This window comes from Schistocerca cancellata, chromosome 11 (assembly GCF_023864275.1).
Source record: "Schistocerca cancellata isolate TAMUIC-IGC-003103 chromosome 11, iqSchCanc2.1, whole genome shotgun sequence".
In the NCBI taxonomy this organism is placed as follows: Eukaryota; Metazoa; Arthropoda; class Insecta; order Orthoptera; family Acrididae; genus Schistocerca; species Schistocerca cancellata.
Genome location: NC_064636.1, coordinates 60,165,226 through 60,183,996, shown reverse-complemented (window position 1 = coordinate 60,183,996; position 18,771 = coordinate 60,165,226). Strand labels below are relative to the sequence as shown.

General features: G+C 37.2%; 1 protein-coding gene across 1 annotated transcript in view; it reads left to right on the top strand.

Annotated features, from left to right (window-relative positions):
• Positions 1-637: 637 nt before the first annotated feature.
• Positions 638-18,771, top strand: part of LOC126108496 (ras-related protein Rab-18-like) — a 42,743-nt gene continuing 24,609 nt past the window's right edge. Inside the window, exons 1-4 of the mRNA XM_049913752.1 lie at positions 638-976; positions 1,075-1,192; positions 10,712-10,903; positions 17,583-17,714. Coding sequence (XP_049769709.1) covers positions 909-976; positions 1,075-1,192; positions 10,712-10,903; positions 17,583-17,714 — 510 coding nt within the window. The 5' untranslated portion in view covers positions 638-908. The remainder of the gene's footprint in view (positions 977-1,074; positions 1,193-10,711; positions 10,904-17,582; positions 17,715-18,771) is intronic.

The window sequence follows — 18,771 nt, the reverse complement described above, 5'->3', positions numbered from 1 at the left end:
CAAGGCTAAGTTATCTTTTCACGTTTTCTTACGCAAATAGGTTTAGTATATCTCGTAAACTATTTCTGAAGATCATATCACTAAGTATTAGACATTACACTCAATTTCTGTTTCTGATGCCTATAGCTAAACATTTTACTCTCGTATCAGAACAGACGATTCTTTGAAAAATTTTACTGTTTTTCTAATCGCAGCGTACAGACGCACTTTTATTTCTAATTCCACACGTAATGTTTACGTGTGGGAACAGATATCTATCATCACTGAAATAGACTTGTTAAATGCATCCATAAAAGATCTGCGTGATATTTCGTCAAATATCCAGTGGATATAAGGCGCTACCGCTCATTAAAATGAATTTATAAATTCTTAAATTTCAAGGTGTATTACGTATATCTATTTGAAAGATGCACGTCATATTCAACCAGAAAACAGCCGATATGGGATGAATGGATGCCAACTGCCCGGTATAATTTAAAAGAAAAAAAACTGAATAGAAACGAGGTTTGTGCTCACATGGAATAAATTTAAGTTTTCCCTCATCAAAATAACTGAATAAGAGAAGTTTTTGGAACCTTTATGCTGTTGAAAATATCATGTAACTTTCAAAAATCTACTTCTTGTTACTTTTGCAGTTTGCTAACTTGTGTTGTTCAATATGGTGGTATGTGAATTCGTGTAGCTCGCGAATATGTTGTTTGGTCGTATTAGTTGCATTTGACTTTGCAAGACGACAACTGTTAATTCAGTCACACTAAGGATCGTATCTTCGGATAATGTAAATTGGACTGTTCTTCGTACTCGTAGCTATTTGCTCTTTGGGAAACCCTTGATTGTATTTGTTTCTTTTTTATTTTCGTGTTCTAAGTCTTCGTGACAGTTTGACGTGTGTATAAAATTTACGGATAATGGATGAGGCAGTTCTAACTACTCTGAAGATACTGATAATAGGCGAGAGTGGTGTTGGAAAATCCAGGTATTTTTCCCGGTGACATTGTTTTTATGTTAGTGATACCTGTTGTTCTTGCATAATACAATAAGTGAAAAAGTACCATTTTTAATGTTTCTCCACAGTTTATTATTGCGTTTTACGGACGATAATTTCGATCCTGATCAACCATTAACAATTGGCGTGGATTTCAGACATAAGAAAATAAAAGTCAACGGAAATTGGGTAAAGTTAGCAATATGGGTGAGTAAATCTGACTGGTATTTCACTCTTTTACATTGCAAATAGTAAACTCTCATACGCGGTTTAATGTGTAATTATCTATGTAGATTTCGTACAGATGGACCCTGATATAATCGGTATGAATATGAAAGTGCAGTGAGTAGTCACTTCGAATAAAATTGCCTTGTCATTTGGCTTTTTTTTATCAGAAACTATTTTTTTCTGGGATTAGCCCCACTTCTTTTTATCAAACTTTGTATTAGATTAAAACTGCATGGCAAGTTAGGGAACCTAACCTTTCACTCATTCCAGCATAAGTTTGTGTAGGATTTAGAATATGTTTGTGTGTGAATTGTAAATAGGAATAGATCCTACTGAATTAAGAATCTTTAGTGACCATTGTTCATACAACATGAATTAGGCTTCGTCTTTAGGCACATATCATTTTGAAAACTGGATAATGTGTTCAATGAATAGATACATTTAATGTACAAGCAATTTGTAAATACTATAAATATTAATATAGTGAGTATAATGTTAAACACAAACTAAAGTCACTGAGTTGAAGAGTTACCACATAAAGCTACTATATAAGATGTAAATGGAAATATTGAGTACAGAATTATTCCATGTCAAATCAACACACCTATTTTACCTCAACCTGTTAGATTTTGCTGAAAGTTGGTAAAGTAGGCACTGAGACTAAGAAAAATTCCAAATTTCAATTTTTTATCTCAAACCATTCCTGAAATATGGCTATGTAAACTTTTCAAAAACCAGCCAAAAATGTGTGAACGGACTTTTTTAAAATTGTCCTAGGAGCTGCCCTAATTGAGCTAGAGAACTGGGGAAGGTGTCATTTTGCATGCTCTTTCCAGGGATATACAACAAGACATAGCTTCTAATTAATAACCTTTTCCAAAATACTAATTAATATTTTGATTTAATTTTAATTCTTTTTACAAAAAGCACATAACTGAAAATTTTCAAAATATTTCCATAACTACTTCACACTTTTGTAAATCACATGACAAAATATAAATCTGGGATGATGATGGGTTCATTGTTAAAAAAAAAAAATTATTCCTGACTCTTGTTTTTTTCACTAACAGCCCTAGTTTGACCAAATTAACCTTTAACAAACAGGAATTTCTTTAAAATATACTGTAAGGTAAGTAAAAAAGTATTAGAAATATCAAAACATCACCTTATTAAACCAAAGCTAATCAGCATATTTTATAATTAAGTTGATTGCTTATTTTAATTTCATACAACTTCACTAACAGTATGTTAACAGATATAACAGAAACAAGAAATTGAGCATTTAACTACAATCTGAAATAAAGTATGAATAAATACAAGTATTTACATAATAGTTCTGGTCGATGATGTTTGAAATGGAACTATTAAACAAATTAAATACGTATTGCTTGTTTTTGAGTAACAAGTATATGTACATAGTTAAATTTAACACAATAGGTACTAACAATAATTTTGAAACAACTTTATATAAAATATACATTAACACTAACCTGAGACAAAAATTAAGTTTTGAGTTCAAAGCAGTTTCCCAATAAATTGTATTGAAACTTCACATATTACATTTTAATAAAGCTGACTGGGTGTGGTTTACATCACTTTCATTTAGAATGTGCATTCTCCTTGTCGGAGTAAATGGATTCACTTTTGTGAGAACATCCACAACTGACACCCACAGGACATCTGCATGTGCAGGATAAAAGAATGACTTAGCTGGTCCACATGGATGAAGAAAAGTTATTTTCACTTCATCAAGTTCTTAGTTTTTTCTAAAACGTACCCAAGCCACCAGTTTCTGCCATATACAGTGGTGACATAGCCTGATACATCTTGTAACTTCAGTTTGTCTGGTGATGTAGTTACTTCCCTCTCCCAACTCTGCATATCACCTGAGAAGTATTTGACTATTAATTTTGATGTAATGTTGGGAATGAAAGCATGAAATTGCTATGTTCCTTTGTCAATGCCTCTGGCTTCTTAAGAATATTTCTGACGCAGTGTAGTCTTCTTGAGTGGAATATGCAAAATCAACATTTGTGATATTATCTACTGCCCACTGAAATAGATCTCATGCGGTTTGGATCTGATTTTGGTATGGCCTTTGCAAACTTGCACGAGCTGCCTGTCTCTTTACAGAGCCCCCTACTCTATCACAAGGCCATTTCCAATGTTCTGTGGCTGAAAAGTGCCACTCAGCTTTTATGTTGAAGTCTTCCTCATGAAGGCAAAGGTTCAGAAAGTTTTTCTTATTTTTTTACTGAGCGGCAGAACTGTCAGAATAATAGCTTTTTTGGAATCTTTTGAAATTTGTTAGATATGAAATTAGCTGCTTTTGAAAGGTGTAAACCGCAGTTGTATTGTGCTCCAGGCAATCAGAAACAATGACAAAGCTCATATGCTCAATTTTGTCTTCCTATTTGTAATATATAACAAAAGGATGAATGGTGATCTGTTGTCTTGTCCAGTGGAAACTCTGAGCTTCATCCTGTAGAACTATACTATAATTTTCTGAAAAATCTCACATGACAACAAATTCAGATTCCATAAGGTTTTCTCTTGTGGAGTTAAGGAATGTTCGTTGTTGCTTTGCAATGAAGTCATGCCGAATCAGTCAACATCTTACTACAAAATAAATCTATGAATTCTTCAGAAGTTTTCCGAACAATTTCCAGATTACATCGGTCAACTGACATCCACTGTCGGAACTGAACTTGTTCAATTAAGTTTTCATGAAGAATATTTCAAAATTTTACGTATGACATTTTCTCCTGGGCAGTATTCAGTTTCCCATGTTGCAATCAACTGATGATGGGTTGAAAAGCATTTTTGCAATGCCCTGCTTGTAATTGTTTAAGCTGCTGTTTGTTACTGTATTTAGTTTGGCATTTTCTATCATTAATTATATGTTTTGGGGAGTTGTGCACACGCAGACAGTGTGTGTGCCACTCCGGCCAGCTAATAAACAATGTTTTGGTCTCAACTCGGCAAATTTAGAGAAACCTATTTTTATGTTAGGAAACTTGTCTTTAAAATGCTTGTAAGCTTCTTTAAGGTTACAAAAAATAAGTCTTTTTGATATTTTTGTTTTATTTCCACTTGTTTCTGTAATTGTCACAAATATTTAATGCCTGGCATTGCCCTGCTAACTTCATCATTTTCATAAAATGAATGTACAGTTTTGACAGTTCCTGTTGGTAAATACTTCCCTGGTTTTGGGTTTGGGCCTTCCATGAATCCTTTCTCTTTCAAAATTTTTTTGGACTGCTGAACAATGTAATTAGGAGCATTAAATTCCTTCATTTTCCTAACACTCCACTTTTCAGGTAAACTTGTAAGAATCATTAGTTTTTTTGCTCTACTTATAGGATTTTTAAATTTTCTTTTAAGATTTTCAAGAATGGATTCACCAGTATCAGTATCTGAGGAAGAAGTTTCAGGAGCAACAAAAAGTTTGTGTCATTTATGAGATTTTTCTTCACTTTTGATTTGGCGTAATGCCTAGATGTTAGTTTTCTCTTGTCAGTTGGGGACTCACATAGTTCTTGAAGTGTTGTGTTAAATGTTTCAACAGCTACGGAAGTTGGAGTGAAGTCAGGGTCGTGGTCTTGGATGATTATCACTGATCCAGAAGATCCTTCTTTGACACTTTCATCACTGATGGGCTCTGGCATATTTTCCAAGTTGGTTACATCTTTCCTACATTTATCACAAATCTTGGCACCACTTGGTATTTGAGGAAATAATTTGGGCATCCATGTTGTGACATTTCTCAGTTTTTTGTCTCTAATAAAATGATTTGACTTCTTCGATGGATTACAACACTGCACTCTTACAGCACTGCACTTTTTACTTGGTTCCATATTTATACAAAAACCACTTATAAACTGTCCTTCAATGTATAGATTTACTTGAAAATAAACTATTAAATATAATAGATGCAGACTGGTCAACACAAGTAACAATTGATTTGCACTAAAACCACAGTGCACAATAATGCTGTAGGCACACAAAGCCTTAGAAGGTAACAATGCAGACTATCTCAACAATGGCTCCAGTCTCTGACTTATTGTACAGACATCAAGCAAGCCCTATGTATACGGTCCTCTACTGACGTACTACCTTAAAGGTCGGTTTGGTCAAACTAGGGCCGTTAGTGAAAAACAAGAGTCCGGAACAATTTTTGTTAACAATGAACCCATCATGATCCCACATTTGTTTTACCATGTGATTTACAACAGTATGAAGTAGTTATGGAAATATTTTGAAAATTTTGAATTATATACTTTTTGTAAAAAAAAAATAAGTCAAAATATTAATTACCAGTTTGAAAAAGGTTATTAATTAGAAGCTGAATAATGCTGCAAAATGACACCTTTCCCAGTTTTCTAGCTCAATTAGGGCAGCTCCTAGGGCAATTTATAAAAAGTCCATTCACAGATTTTTGGCCACTTTTTGAAAAGTTTACATGACCATATTTCAGGATTGGTTTGAGGTAAAAAAACTGAAATTTGGTTTTTTTCTTAGTTTCAGCACCCACTGTAAGTATACCAACTTTCAGAAGAATCTAAGAGGGTGAGGTAAAATTTTTATTTAAATTGTGTTGATTTGACATGGAATGACTCTACAGTGATTAAATTCAACTTACAGATTAATATAAGTGGTGCACAAGAAGCATTGTTAAGATAGTGGACAAACGTTTTATTTTATATGCCAAGGACAAATTATACATGCGTTAGTTGACAGGCCTATCTATTAGTGGAATAAACAGTTTTAAAAATTGATCTGAACCGTTTTCAGTAGTGTACTGAACATCTTAAAAGTATTCACTTTGTGCGTGTTACTGGTTTCTGTTAGCTTGTATCTTGGTATGTCATAATCTGCATTCATTCTAGTGCTGTAACAGTGAATTTCTTCACTGACTACACCTTTCATGCCATTATTTTTTTACAAACTGTACACAGGTTTCCTATGGTCAGTTGTCTGATCTTGTTAGAGAGATGGTGCTCCCTAGGACCGATTCTAAACATTATGCATAATGTTATTTCCAGTATTTTCGAAACTTAGGTAGTATGAAACATGGAATGATCCTTCAGTGATGTGCATGGACAATTGTGAGAATTGATCTGCACAGAGAATGCAGTGATATTCTTTCTGCTCTCTCTCTCTCCTCCCCCCCCCCCCCCCCCCCCCACCCTCTTCTAATATGCTACAGCCACTCTTTTGAGGATTGCCAGTGTTGGAGCATGGTGCACAGTTTAATTTTCAGACTCTTTATTTTTAAATGTACATAAGCACAATATTGTTGTGCTTTGTTGTTTGGAAATTTGTTCCCTTTCTGGTACCCAAAATGAAAATTTTTATACTAATACACACAGATATTTAAATTTTTAAATGGCCGAAACCTACTTCCACATGGGCACAACAGGAGAAGATGCAGAGGATAGTGTTTCTTTTTCATAGAAAAATTCACACAATTATAGCTTTTGTCCATTAAGGCCTTTGTCAGCAAAACACACACACACACACACACACACACACACACACACACACACACACAAAAATCAGAGTGCGCGCGCGCGCTCACACGTAACTTGCACGCACGTCTGCAGTCTCAAACAACTGAGACTGCAGACGTGTGTGCACGTGCATACCTGTGTCTATTGCTGACAAAGGCGTTAATGGCCGAAAGCTATAATTGTGTGAATCTTTTTATTGTGCCTGTTGTGACTCAGCTTCTCTGCTATCTGGTGAGTAGCAACTTTCCTTCTCTAATATTGTTACATTCCATAATGGATTTTCCGTTGTTTATTTATCACTGATGTGTTTAAAAAGTGTACCATTAATTTCTTTGTCATAAGGTCAGAGCTTGTGTTCAGCATCTGATAACACTTTTTGACTGAGTGTTAAGTATAGTATTTCTTCCTTCTCTCAGCACATCATTCATTGTCTTTATGAATGTTCACATCCCTCTAATTTATCACCACCTGAACCATTATTGCCAGTGTTTTCGTGTTTCTCATTTAGTGCTACTGGAACTTCGTAATGGAAGTCAGTTTCGTTCTGAAATTTGTTTACGGTCTCAATTCATAATGTGTGATAAAGTTGTTAAATTGTGGGACTCGCCAGTATGAAGTGGACATGGATGACTCCTACACTTAACAGGTTAATGTTGTTAAGTGACTAAACATTTCTGTTCGTGTGTTTATCAGCCCTTTATTTTTTCGTAGGTACAAGAAAACAGACCAAATTTGTTTTTCATGACAAACAGTATGATGGCTGGGAGAGGTGCAATTCAGTGAATTTTGTATTATCATTTTTTGCTGCTAAATGTGGTTTTTTCTTTTGTGTAATTGGTACTATCATTATGATTGGATTGACAGAGAACATCAAATTCCAGAGGAGGATAGCTTGGAATAGGGGAGTGTGCTACACTAATTGGGGCAGCAGTCATTAAAACAAAGGTGTTTCTCATTGCAGCAGGATCTTCTCATGAAACTTGAATCAGCAAATTTCTCCTCAGAGTGTGAAAATATTTTGCTGGCACCCGCCTACATTATGAGAAATCAGAGCTCGTAAATTTTGATATTACAATTAACATAAGTTCTTCAATGTGTGTGTGTGTGTGTGTGTGTGTGTGTGTGTGTGTGTGTGTGTGTGTGTGTGTGTGTGTGTGAAATGCTTTCTGAATTCATGTTTATTGTAGAGACTGTGATAATTTAACACACATTTTGTGCTGGTTCTGAAACTGGATAAGGTGCCTAATGATTGCTAGGGACACTGCCCTGTAAATTGTTTCACTGTCCCTTGTGGAGGCTAGTTTTTTTACCCAGATTGTGTTTTTTAGTTGTAATTGTGCAAAAATCTTTCTTTTTGAGCAAACAAACTTGGCTTTTCAATTGCAAGTTCTGATGTGGGAGGAGAATAATTTGGATCTGGTGAATAATGTGATCAATCTGTATATTTTTAGACAAATATTAATTTCCCTCTATTATATTAATATCATTAATTTGTATATTTTTAGAAGTATTTATGTTTGTGTTTGTTGGATTTGTGTGTAGTGGCATCAAAAACTGGCAGTTCTGTTGTGGAGCCGGTTCATAGCACATGTGATTATGATCATTCCATCAAAAAAGAGTGTGTGTGTGTGTGTGTGTGTGTGTGTGTGTGTGTGTGTGTGTGTGTGTGTGTGTGTGTGTGGTGGGGGGGGGGGGGGAGGGGGGGGTGTTGAGTTTTCGATTATATTGATTACGAGGCGTAGTCTGATGCTTAATGTAGGCTATATGTAAATAACTTGTCGAACTTTGTTTCTTCATACAAAAGCTGCTATTCCTGTAGAAGCCCTCTTAATTTATTGGTTTTTATTTTGGTAATGCATTTGTGTTGTTAATGACATGAATATCAAAGTTGAAGATATTTTCCTCTTTTCACTCACAAATGTTATGGTGCCAATTCTAGGGTAAATCTTCATTGAGGAAAGAAGTGTTTGTTGCAGTGAAGCTTGTAATAAGGATAATGTGTAGTGTCCACACTGCAACCTCTTCTTGTTTTCTTAGCCATCTGGCTGGAGACAGCAGTTGCGTTTGAGGTGCTTGCTTGGGTGGATGTGTGCACGTTTTTATTTTCTGAGAGGGAGACAGTGAAATATTTGTGATGACCACAATTGCAAGATTGAGAGATTCTCATTGGCTGTAGAACACCATAAACACACTTCAGCCAGGGCTTGCACACAGAATGATAGCATGTGGCATTTTTTCTTGAGGGCTACTAACAGAAAAAATTTCCTTATACAGAATAGGAAAAATAAAAATACCAGTTCAGTCGGCCATCAAACCTGTTTCCAAGAAACTTTATATATCAGCTGTCACTTATATTTATATTTTAGAAACAGATTCTATTAGGAAGGAAAAAATGAAAATTTGTTTACTATTGAATGGAGAAATTTAGAAACAGGACACACAAACCAAGGCAAATATTCATCTGTGGAGCCAAATAACAAGCAGAAGATAAGGTGGGATGACAAATATGGGTAGCCCACATTTCAGTAGATTACCTTTTTCGATTAGAAATAACAATACCTATGGGATGAATGTTGCATACTACTTATGATTTTGATGAGTATCTGAACAAAAGTGCGCATTAATTGTAAGGTCTCATCCTGTCCCACATATAATTTAGTTTATAAGACAACTATTCCCTAAATATATTATATGTAGTGCACATGATTCTTTTTTAAATCTTGCTCTAGGCATGATATTTTAGTTGTGCTAAATCCTGTTTAGTTACTTTACTGTATGATGCATAGACCAAACAAAGATGTGTGACTGGGGTTTATATGTATCATAGTCCCTGAGCATATTAGCATTTATTGTTCATATTTTTATATATTAATGTACACTGTGTTTTAAACATCATTGTGAAAAGGATATATTGTTACTCATCATAAAGATTACATGTTGAACTGTAAACAGGCACACAAAAAACTTCCATGTAAGCTTTTCAGCAGTCTGGATGGAGTGACTGGAGGTAGCAGTTGTGAGATAGGTACATGTTAGTGAATGTGTGCATGTTTATTTCCTGATGGAAGCTCTGATATTAAGTCTTTTCATCATGCCTATCTGCAGCTCATTGTATAATATTTCCAGTGAGCTGCAATCTGTCCTATTCATAATATTATTTATATTCTGACTTGGACACTCTGCTGTGTATTTTGTCATATCTATAGCTCACGGAACCTGATATATTTGATGCAATTCATGTGCAGAATTTTGATGCTTATTTTTGTTAGCTGTTTGAGGTAAATGGTATTTTGTTCAAAACACTGAACATTTTCTGATGCTGCAAATGCCCTGTCTTTAGTGGAAATAATTAGTGTGTTCATGTGCTGTCATGATTTCCATATCTTTATGGAAAAACAATTTTGATACTAAGTGAATGAAAATCAACCAATATTGTAGGGAAAGTCATTGAAGGGTACCAGTAAAGAAGTTGCCTTGAGGAACTCGGTGTGAAATTGTTCTGTTATTTTCATTTCACTGTCATTACACTTCTAATTCATCTTACGAATTTCATTTCAGATGATTGTGTCTGTGTGTGCTAGCATTATTCTTAAATATTTTGTACCCTGACACGTTCATTCTGTACTTACGTCACTGGTAGTCAACCAGTCAACGTACTTACCGCACACTTTTCTATCTCTGTTAGTAGTAAAATTTTCCAACCGCCAGTTGGTTCCATAGGACTGGTGATGTATAAGGTAGGGAAATAACTTCACTGTATAAAATTTATAAAGCAGAGATACAGCAAGCTAAATCACATATTAATAATTACTTAAACAAATACTTTGTCAAAATTTTATGAAAACCTAATGAAGTTGTTTTTAAACCACTGCTGCCCACCATGAAAGCTGGAAGGCCCACTAGTGGTCTGTAGGAAGCAGGTTGACTGTCGCTGACCTGCATGATGATGATCCTCAGAAATTACTGTGATGTGCTCCATTTTCAGGATACGGCAGGCCAGGAGCGGTTCCGAACCCTCACGCCGAGTTACTACAGAGACGCACAAGGTGCCATTCTAGTCTATGACATCAGCAACAGGACATCATTTGATCGGTTGGAGACGTGGTTGAATGAACTGGATTTGTACTCAAACAGACAAAACATTGTTAAAATGGTTGTCGGAAATAAGATAGACGTGGTGAGTGAACTGCTTTAGTGACTTTCTCCCAAGGAATTGGATGTTTTGAAAGAGTGGCACCCAGAAAATCTGAACATACCTTCCTGATAATTTAGCATAGTATAAGGCACTTGAAATTGTTGACATCTGTTGTTTTTGTAGCAGACTTCAGTAGTAGTAGTAGTAGTAGTAGTAGTAGGTGGCATTATTTGTCCATGGAAAAATGTTAGCTAAACCATGTTTATACAGGGTGACCTATTTTTTTGCCCCCCCCCCCACCCCCACAAGTGTTTACACACTCTAAGGATTGATCTATGAGAGTATATGGAGCAAAAAGGTCTAATGAGCTTTTGCCTGGAAGTGCATAGTTTCCATGCTACAGAACATTTATTCAATAATACATTGTTAGAGAGACTGCAGTGTAATATGTGCTGTACCATGCAGCCACAGTTTCAGTATGTGGTGAAAATGGTTTCCATGTGCCTCAATACATACTTGTAGGTGCTGTAGCATGTTCTGTCTCACACGTTCACATCAGCCAGGCTGCATCTGAAGAGTGTCAAAGGCTGTATGAATATGCTGCTCCAGTGTCTCCACATCTGGGATAGGCTCTGCATACACATGCCTTTGTAATGGCCCCATAACCAGAAATTGCATGGGTCCAGATCTGGTGACAAGCAGGCCATGCAACTCTATCCCTTCATCCAGTCCATTGACTAGGAAAGAAAAGGTTGAAACGCATCCGGATGTTAACAGTGAAGTGCGCTGGAGCATCATCATGTAGCAGCCATATAGCCCTTCAAATCATCAGTGCCCCTTTTTCCAGCAGGGAGGCAAAGTCACCAACAAGAAATGCCGATAGCTCCGGCCTGTTAGGAGACATGGAAGGGAGAGTGGTCCCAAAATACAGTCACCAGTTATCCTGACCCACACATTCCCACGGCACTGATGCTGGTGATTTGCTGTCACCATACTGTGGGGTTCTGCATACTATCCCACAAATGACTGTTACGAAAGTTTAAAATACCACTCCGTGTAAATGTGGCCTCATCTTTTAATAGGATGGATGACATAAATCCCGGTTGCCTGGTGAAGAAACCAGTGACGATACTGCTCCCGATGTGGAAAGTCTGTTTCTAGGTAGCCCTGCACAAGCTGTAAGTGATAAGGTTAGTAACAAATGTCATGGAGAATGTTCCGCGGGGTCATCTTTGGCTTACCTTGGACTGGCCTGGTACTGACATGGTAGTCGCCTTCCACAGTGATAACCACATTTTCCTCTAAGATTGGTGTCCGAATATTTCAGCTATATTCTTAACGATTTCCTGCTTCCTGAAATGATGCTGTCTCAGACAAATGGCAAAACACTGTTACATCCTGAGGTCATAGTCGGCAGGGATGTGTCTCCTGACACAACCTTGCTACCTTCCGCCCATTGCCATTTGCCTTTCCGTAAGTAAACACCATGTTACCAAGCTCTCAATTTGAATACAGAACCATTGCATACAATGCTGTATCACATTCACTACAAGGTGAGTCAGCAAGAGAAGTGAATCGGGCACATTACCAGTTACTGTGGCAGGAGAGGAAGCTAGGGCATGCCGTATGGGAAACAGTACCACCCACTAGGAGGAAACCATGCGTACTTTAGTTGTGGTTGCATGATATGGCATGTATTAGACTGCAATCTCTGTAACGAAGTATTATTGAATAAATGGTCTCTAGCACGGAAGCTGTGCATTTCCAGACAGAAGTTCATTAGATTTCTTTTGTTCTGTATCCTCTCATTGATCAATCCTTGGAGTTTGTACATGGTGTAAAAAATTTCCCTGTATACTTTCAAAATTAAATGTGCAAATTGTTTATTGTAGATAAACTCTCAAAATAATATTTTTAAGTAATGCAAAGACTATTTTTACACTGATATACTAAAAACCAGCATCAAAGGCATGATGCTAAAGACTTACTCAGTCCAAAAAGTTTATAGACTGGATTAATAAAAAATAGAGAATTTAAGGTGGTGGTTTTAATGCTTCAGGTGTTCTACATAGTCTCATCCACTTGAGTCGAGCCCACAGAATGTTCATACAACCACAAGAAACTGTCAGAAATGTCCTTTTTTGGGATGTTGTTTAACTTGCATGTCACACAGGCTTGGATCTAGTTAAGTTATCAAAGCATTGATGCTTCGTTGAGTTTGTCATTTGTCATTTTGTGGTAGGTTTGAATTGCTAACACACAATCTGGTCGCTCATGATTATTGTTTTGCCAGAAAATAATTCTTTGTTTCATATTCCAATTGAGTCATGTGAGGCCTCCATGTTTTGTTGTTTTTTGTTTGGTAGTCGAGGTATGTAGGCAAAAATTGTGCACACACTTTTTTCCTCTTCAAAATATTCTATAAAATGTCTTGAGCAATTGATTTAGAAATGTTGCTCCATTGTAACTTGACATGACGACATTGAATCACAATAGCTGCACATCTGTTGTACATCACTACTAAACACTGCTTGCTCACAAGGGACTGGGCGAATGTGCGTAGTTGTTACTTCAAGCTGCCCCTGTAGTTACTGTGCCGATGTCACTTGCACACTAGTAATTAAGTCAGTCTTGGAACTTTTTGGATGGATAGTGTAAGCAAAGTAAACAATAAATTGTACAAATATGTTTGTAATTGAATTAGCTCTAATACACAGCACCAGAAACAGTTCTCCAATCAAACTGTACATTTTTCCTTGTACAGGGTGTTAAAAAGTATTGCACATTAAGAGATGTAGTGAGGTCCAAAAAATAAAAAAAATTCCAGTAAACATTAGCTCCAAAATGCATACTTAGAGGCAGTTTCACAACTGCAAAGATGAAAAAATACTCGTAGCTCACAAAGTATGCATTTTAAAGCCCATGTTAACTGGACACGATCATTCCCACACATGTATTCAGGGGTGGGTCAGGCAGAAATATCCTCATACAGAAAGAGGATCATTAAATAAACATACTGATAGCTCTGCAATGAAAAATGTATTTTTTATATAATCTCCAACTTGTGTTTTCTTCTTCCAACTTACTATGCCTTCTTACACTACTTGCAAAGAATTCCTAATTGTGGTCTGAAAGCCAGCTTCATAAGTTTTTGTTAACATCTTTGTAGCTGTTTATCTTCATGCTACACAAATGTTCTTTCATAAAATAAAAAAGATAATCAGCAGTATACAGCAGCAGTTGTGCTATGCCAAGTAGTGTCATCTTGAAGAAACTTCTCTCTCCTCTGCCAACTGAGGCATTGCCTCTTCAGTGCAGGTTTGACTTTGTCCAATCATGCCCGAGTAGTGCATGCTGCTTATGGTGTGGTGGTCCTCCAAAAAGAATTACAGATAATTGGACTACTGGCTCTCCAAAAGATGGTAAACATGATCTGTCCATCCAGTGGCTGTTTTTGCAACATCTTATGCACATATGATCCAGCCTGCTTTCACTGAACGCATTAGTGCATGGACTCGGGCTCGAAAGGATGTATACAAATTTCATCACAGGTTAAAATATTGTCCAAAAATTATCACCTCACTATTCAAATGATTTTTGAGCTCGGTACAAATGCGAAAGATATTCTTTGTGATGAACGGTAAGCTCTCTAAGAGCCCACCTTGGACAAGTCTTACGGTTGGTTTGTTTTGGTTGCTGAAACTAGTGGTGCCAACACTTACTCAACATTCCCACCAATTTATTTAAACTAAGTTTTTTATCTTTCAGATAAATGAGTTATTATGGTCTTCGAATACTGAGGTCTATACTACTAGTGGATGCCAGGAACAGTGATGTCAGCTACACTTTCATTTTAAAATTTTTCCATCTCTGTATAAAAACTTGCAGGGTCTGTGCAACAATCATCACATTGTTGTTTGAGAGAATGTTGTGGATACTTGTCCATTTGACAAAAGTAAGTCAGAATGCTTAACTCTGTTCTTAAAAATTACTTTCTATGAGCGCACACACATCATTGGATGCTACGTTGATGTAAATATTAATTGAACAAATGACTGATTCTCTTCACAAGTTTGGGTTCAGGTTGGGCTCAGGGCAGGCCAGTCCATATCCGAAATGTGTGACAATAATGCTGACTTGTATATTTTACTCACCAACCGGTTAGTCCAGGATTATGCTCACAGCAGTCGAAATGTTATTACAAATCCAACACTACATGTCGTACATGTTACGAAAATACAGTAAAAGATCCAGAATTAAATTCAAACAGTACAGTGCCAATACACAATGACTGTGTGCGAAGCAGACAAAGATCAATTTGACTGAAGATATGCTACACACACATCACTGAACTTGACTTTGGCAGCTTCGGAAGGCAGCTTGTCCCAGGTGACATCACATGACTACTGTATTTTCTCGAAACTAAGCCGCACCTGAAATTTGAGACTCGAAATTCAAGGGGAGAGAAAAGTTTTAGGCCACACCTCCAAATCGAAACAAATTTGGTCCATTGTAATAAGAGACACAATTTAGGTCGAATGAATGACGATACAGCTACAGTAGTTTGGTTAGAGTCGTAAGCTTAGCAGTTAAGCTTTACCAGGTCAGGCGCTCCATCCGTATTTATACGGGTACCCTTCCTTTATCACGTGCTTCGTCTTGTTTGAATAGATTGCTTATTTTTCTTTGATCTGATAAGTGCCATTCTCTTTGTTGTAGGTGTTTACGTCACACTAAGCTGAAAATGCATTATTGTACTGGTTCATGCGTTGTTTGTCGCATTCTGATACTGTGTGTTTACGAACTGCCGCCGCTTGTGGCATGACTTACTTTTGTGCGTGCTACCGCCGCTTACAATAAAAAAAGAGGGGAATCATCTCATCAGCGAAACAATGGCAAGAGACTATTTGTTGTTACTTACACTGCTGCTTTCTTTGATAATGATCAACAAGAACCAAATAATAGACTGCGTATGGTAGAAGATATTCTGAACGAGAGTTTAGCTAAAAATTTTCTGTTTGAAAATCTTTGCAGACGCCTCTTTTGTACATCACATTCTGCACAGAAATAAGTCATCTTAGATTTAAAAATCTAGTCAATTGCTGTGCTTCATTTCTGACTGTATCACTATGTGGCATAAGAATAATACAAATATAAACATGACATATTTATATTCTTCCGCGTTTGCTGTTGTCTCACTCTAGTTTCGTAGTTTATTAGGCAGACAGGATTTAAATGAGATAGCAGCAAACATGAAATAATATATGGCAAAATGTTTATGTTCGTATTATTCTCATGGTGAAGAGAATACTGCATGTGAGTCACAGTTCATAAAAGTTCCTATTACCAACCATCTCTTGTCACAGGTAGGAAAAATTCAGAACGTAGAGTTGGCCATATTGACAAACATCCCTAACAGTCTTGCCAGTTGGATTTTCGTAGTACATTGGAATGCTGCTACATTCGAAGATGAACAATGCGGAATTTGTATTTACTTCATTGCATAATGTATGATAATGCAGTGGTTGAAAGTCGGGGCGGAGAAAAAAGCCCGTCTTCCAACTTTTTTTAAAATTTATTTACTGATGCAGAGGTTTTGTCGCCAGTATTTATCTTTGTGCCTGCAAAGCATGCCTATGTAGCGCTACATATATTCAACCCTTTCGACGGCAGAAGTTAGTTGTGGCGGCACCTATCAAAATTTTTCAGAACTTTCGCTTACTTTGCACTCGATTCTAAACAGCAGGCGGTTTTTTGGATTACAAAAACGGGAAGAAAGTGTGGCTTGGATTCGGGTAAATACGGTAGTCAAAGTACAAAATGTTGTGGCGTAGCAAGACAGCCACGCCACTCGGAAGTAGCCGAAATGCACGTGTACACACACGCCGGCTGGCGTGAGGTCTGAAACAGGATACTTTATGAATGCTATAAAGAAAAGTACGTAGCTCCTCGAATACTTAACTTTATTCCATCATTGTGGTACATCGCTCTTGACGATACAATTGAGTCTTTAAATACAAGCACTGTAAGGCTAATGGCGCCTTGTAGGTCGTAGCCATGGACTTAGCTGAAAGCTATTTTAACTGTCTCTTGGCAAATGAGAGAAAGGCTTCGTCAGTTTAGTCGCTAGCAAAGTCGTCCGTACAACTGGGGCGAGTGCTAGTACGTCTCTCTAGACCTGCCGTGTGGTGGCACTCGGTCTGCAATTACTGACAGTGGCGACACGCGGGTCCGACATGTACTAATGGACCGCGGCCGATTTAAAGCTACCACCTAGCAAGTGTGGTGTCTGGCGGTGACACCACACAAAATCACTGAACTCTCCGGACTGACCCATTCTGCTGTTAGTCCACCAGCTTTTATACTGGTGGGTCCATCTCTAGACACATTGTGTGGGTAATTCCACATTATATAGGGGGTGGCCAGAGACTTTTGATAGGGTATTTTGTGCATTTATTTAACTATTGAATGACCTCATTGATGGCTTTGATCTATGTACTTTCAGTTTTATTTTGAAGATTTGTCTAGCTTCTATACAAACTTCAGTACTGTATCCTAAATAAACTGAAATGATGTTAATAATATTGATGTTCTCTTCTGCATGGGAATTCGTTGTGCAGAAAGTGTCCAATATTTATAGGAATCTGGAAGCAGTGTTCCTCTTCTGTGATAATTTGTTTAGCTTACTACGGCCAGTGAACAAGTTTATTGTCGATTCCAGGAGCAAGAGCGGCGTGAAGTGACGAAAGAGGAAGGCCTGAGCTTCGCCCGGAGGCACGCAACACTGTTCATAGAATCCAGTGCCAAGACACGCGAAGGGGTGCAGATGGCTTTTGAAGACCTTGTGCAGAAGGTACAGATCCTGCCGTATGAAATGACATGTAGGGTCATTCCATCTCAGTTTAATAGAAAGGCATTTTCTCACCTAGCATTTGAGATTTTGATCAAACCTGGCTTATTTGTTCTCCCTGCAGTGATAAGTTAACAGAACAAATTTCAGCATTTCATCTCCTGCTGGTTTTATTTTGTAGCATCAAGTATGTACAGTTTCAAAGCTGAGCATCCTACTCCTGTGAAAGTTGTATCTAGAGAGTTGTTGTACCAGGAAATGTGGTTACCAAGATGCACTTTTTCAACTCTACATAACTTTTGTTACCATTACTACCATTGCTTTTAAACAAAATATTAGTATATATAAATATGGTTAACTGTTCTTTTGGACACTTTCGAAGAACACACCATTTTGATTCAGCAGTCACTGTGAATTAAGACACACAGGAATTAAGACATTGGCTATGAACAGGCATTGATCTAAATCAATGGGGAAAATTGAAAATTTGTGCCGGACTGGGAGTCGAACCCGGGTCTCCTGCTTACTAGTCGGATGTGCTGACTGCTGGGCCACCTGGACACAGAGGTCATCACAACGGCGTGGACTACAGTAGCTTGCCTCCAGTCACACCAAAAATTCTCAGCTTATTGTATAATTCAGGTGAGGATGACCAATGAATCACTTCATTATGAACACACACCTACTCGAACTCATATGGAAACTGGACAAATGAAACTACATTCATAGTGTGTGGATAAGTTAGGAATTAAGGTCTGATGGGCACATGCTAAGCTAGTCCATGCAGTTGCAATGACAACTGTGTCCGAATGGCACGGTGGTCAGTGCTTTTGCCTAGTAAGTAGGAGACATGAGTTACTTATTCTGGCACAAATTCCCCAGTGATTTAAATCAATGCCCACTCACAGCCAATGTTTGTAATTCCTTTGTGTCAAAATATTAGTTACTAAAAACATAAAGACAAAATTCCATGTAATTATTTGTATAAGTATTTGAACAATAACAGATCTTGAGACAAACTAATACAAAACCAGACCCAAAATTTCCAACACATTGGAAA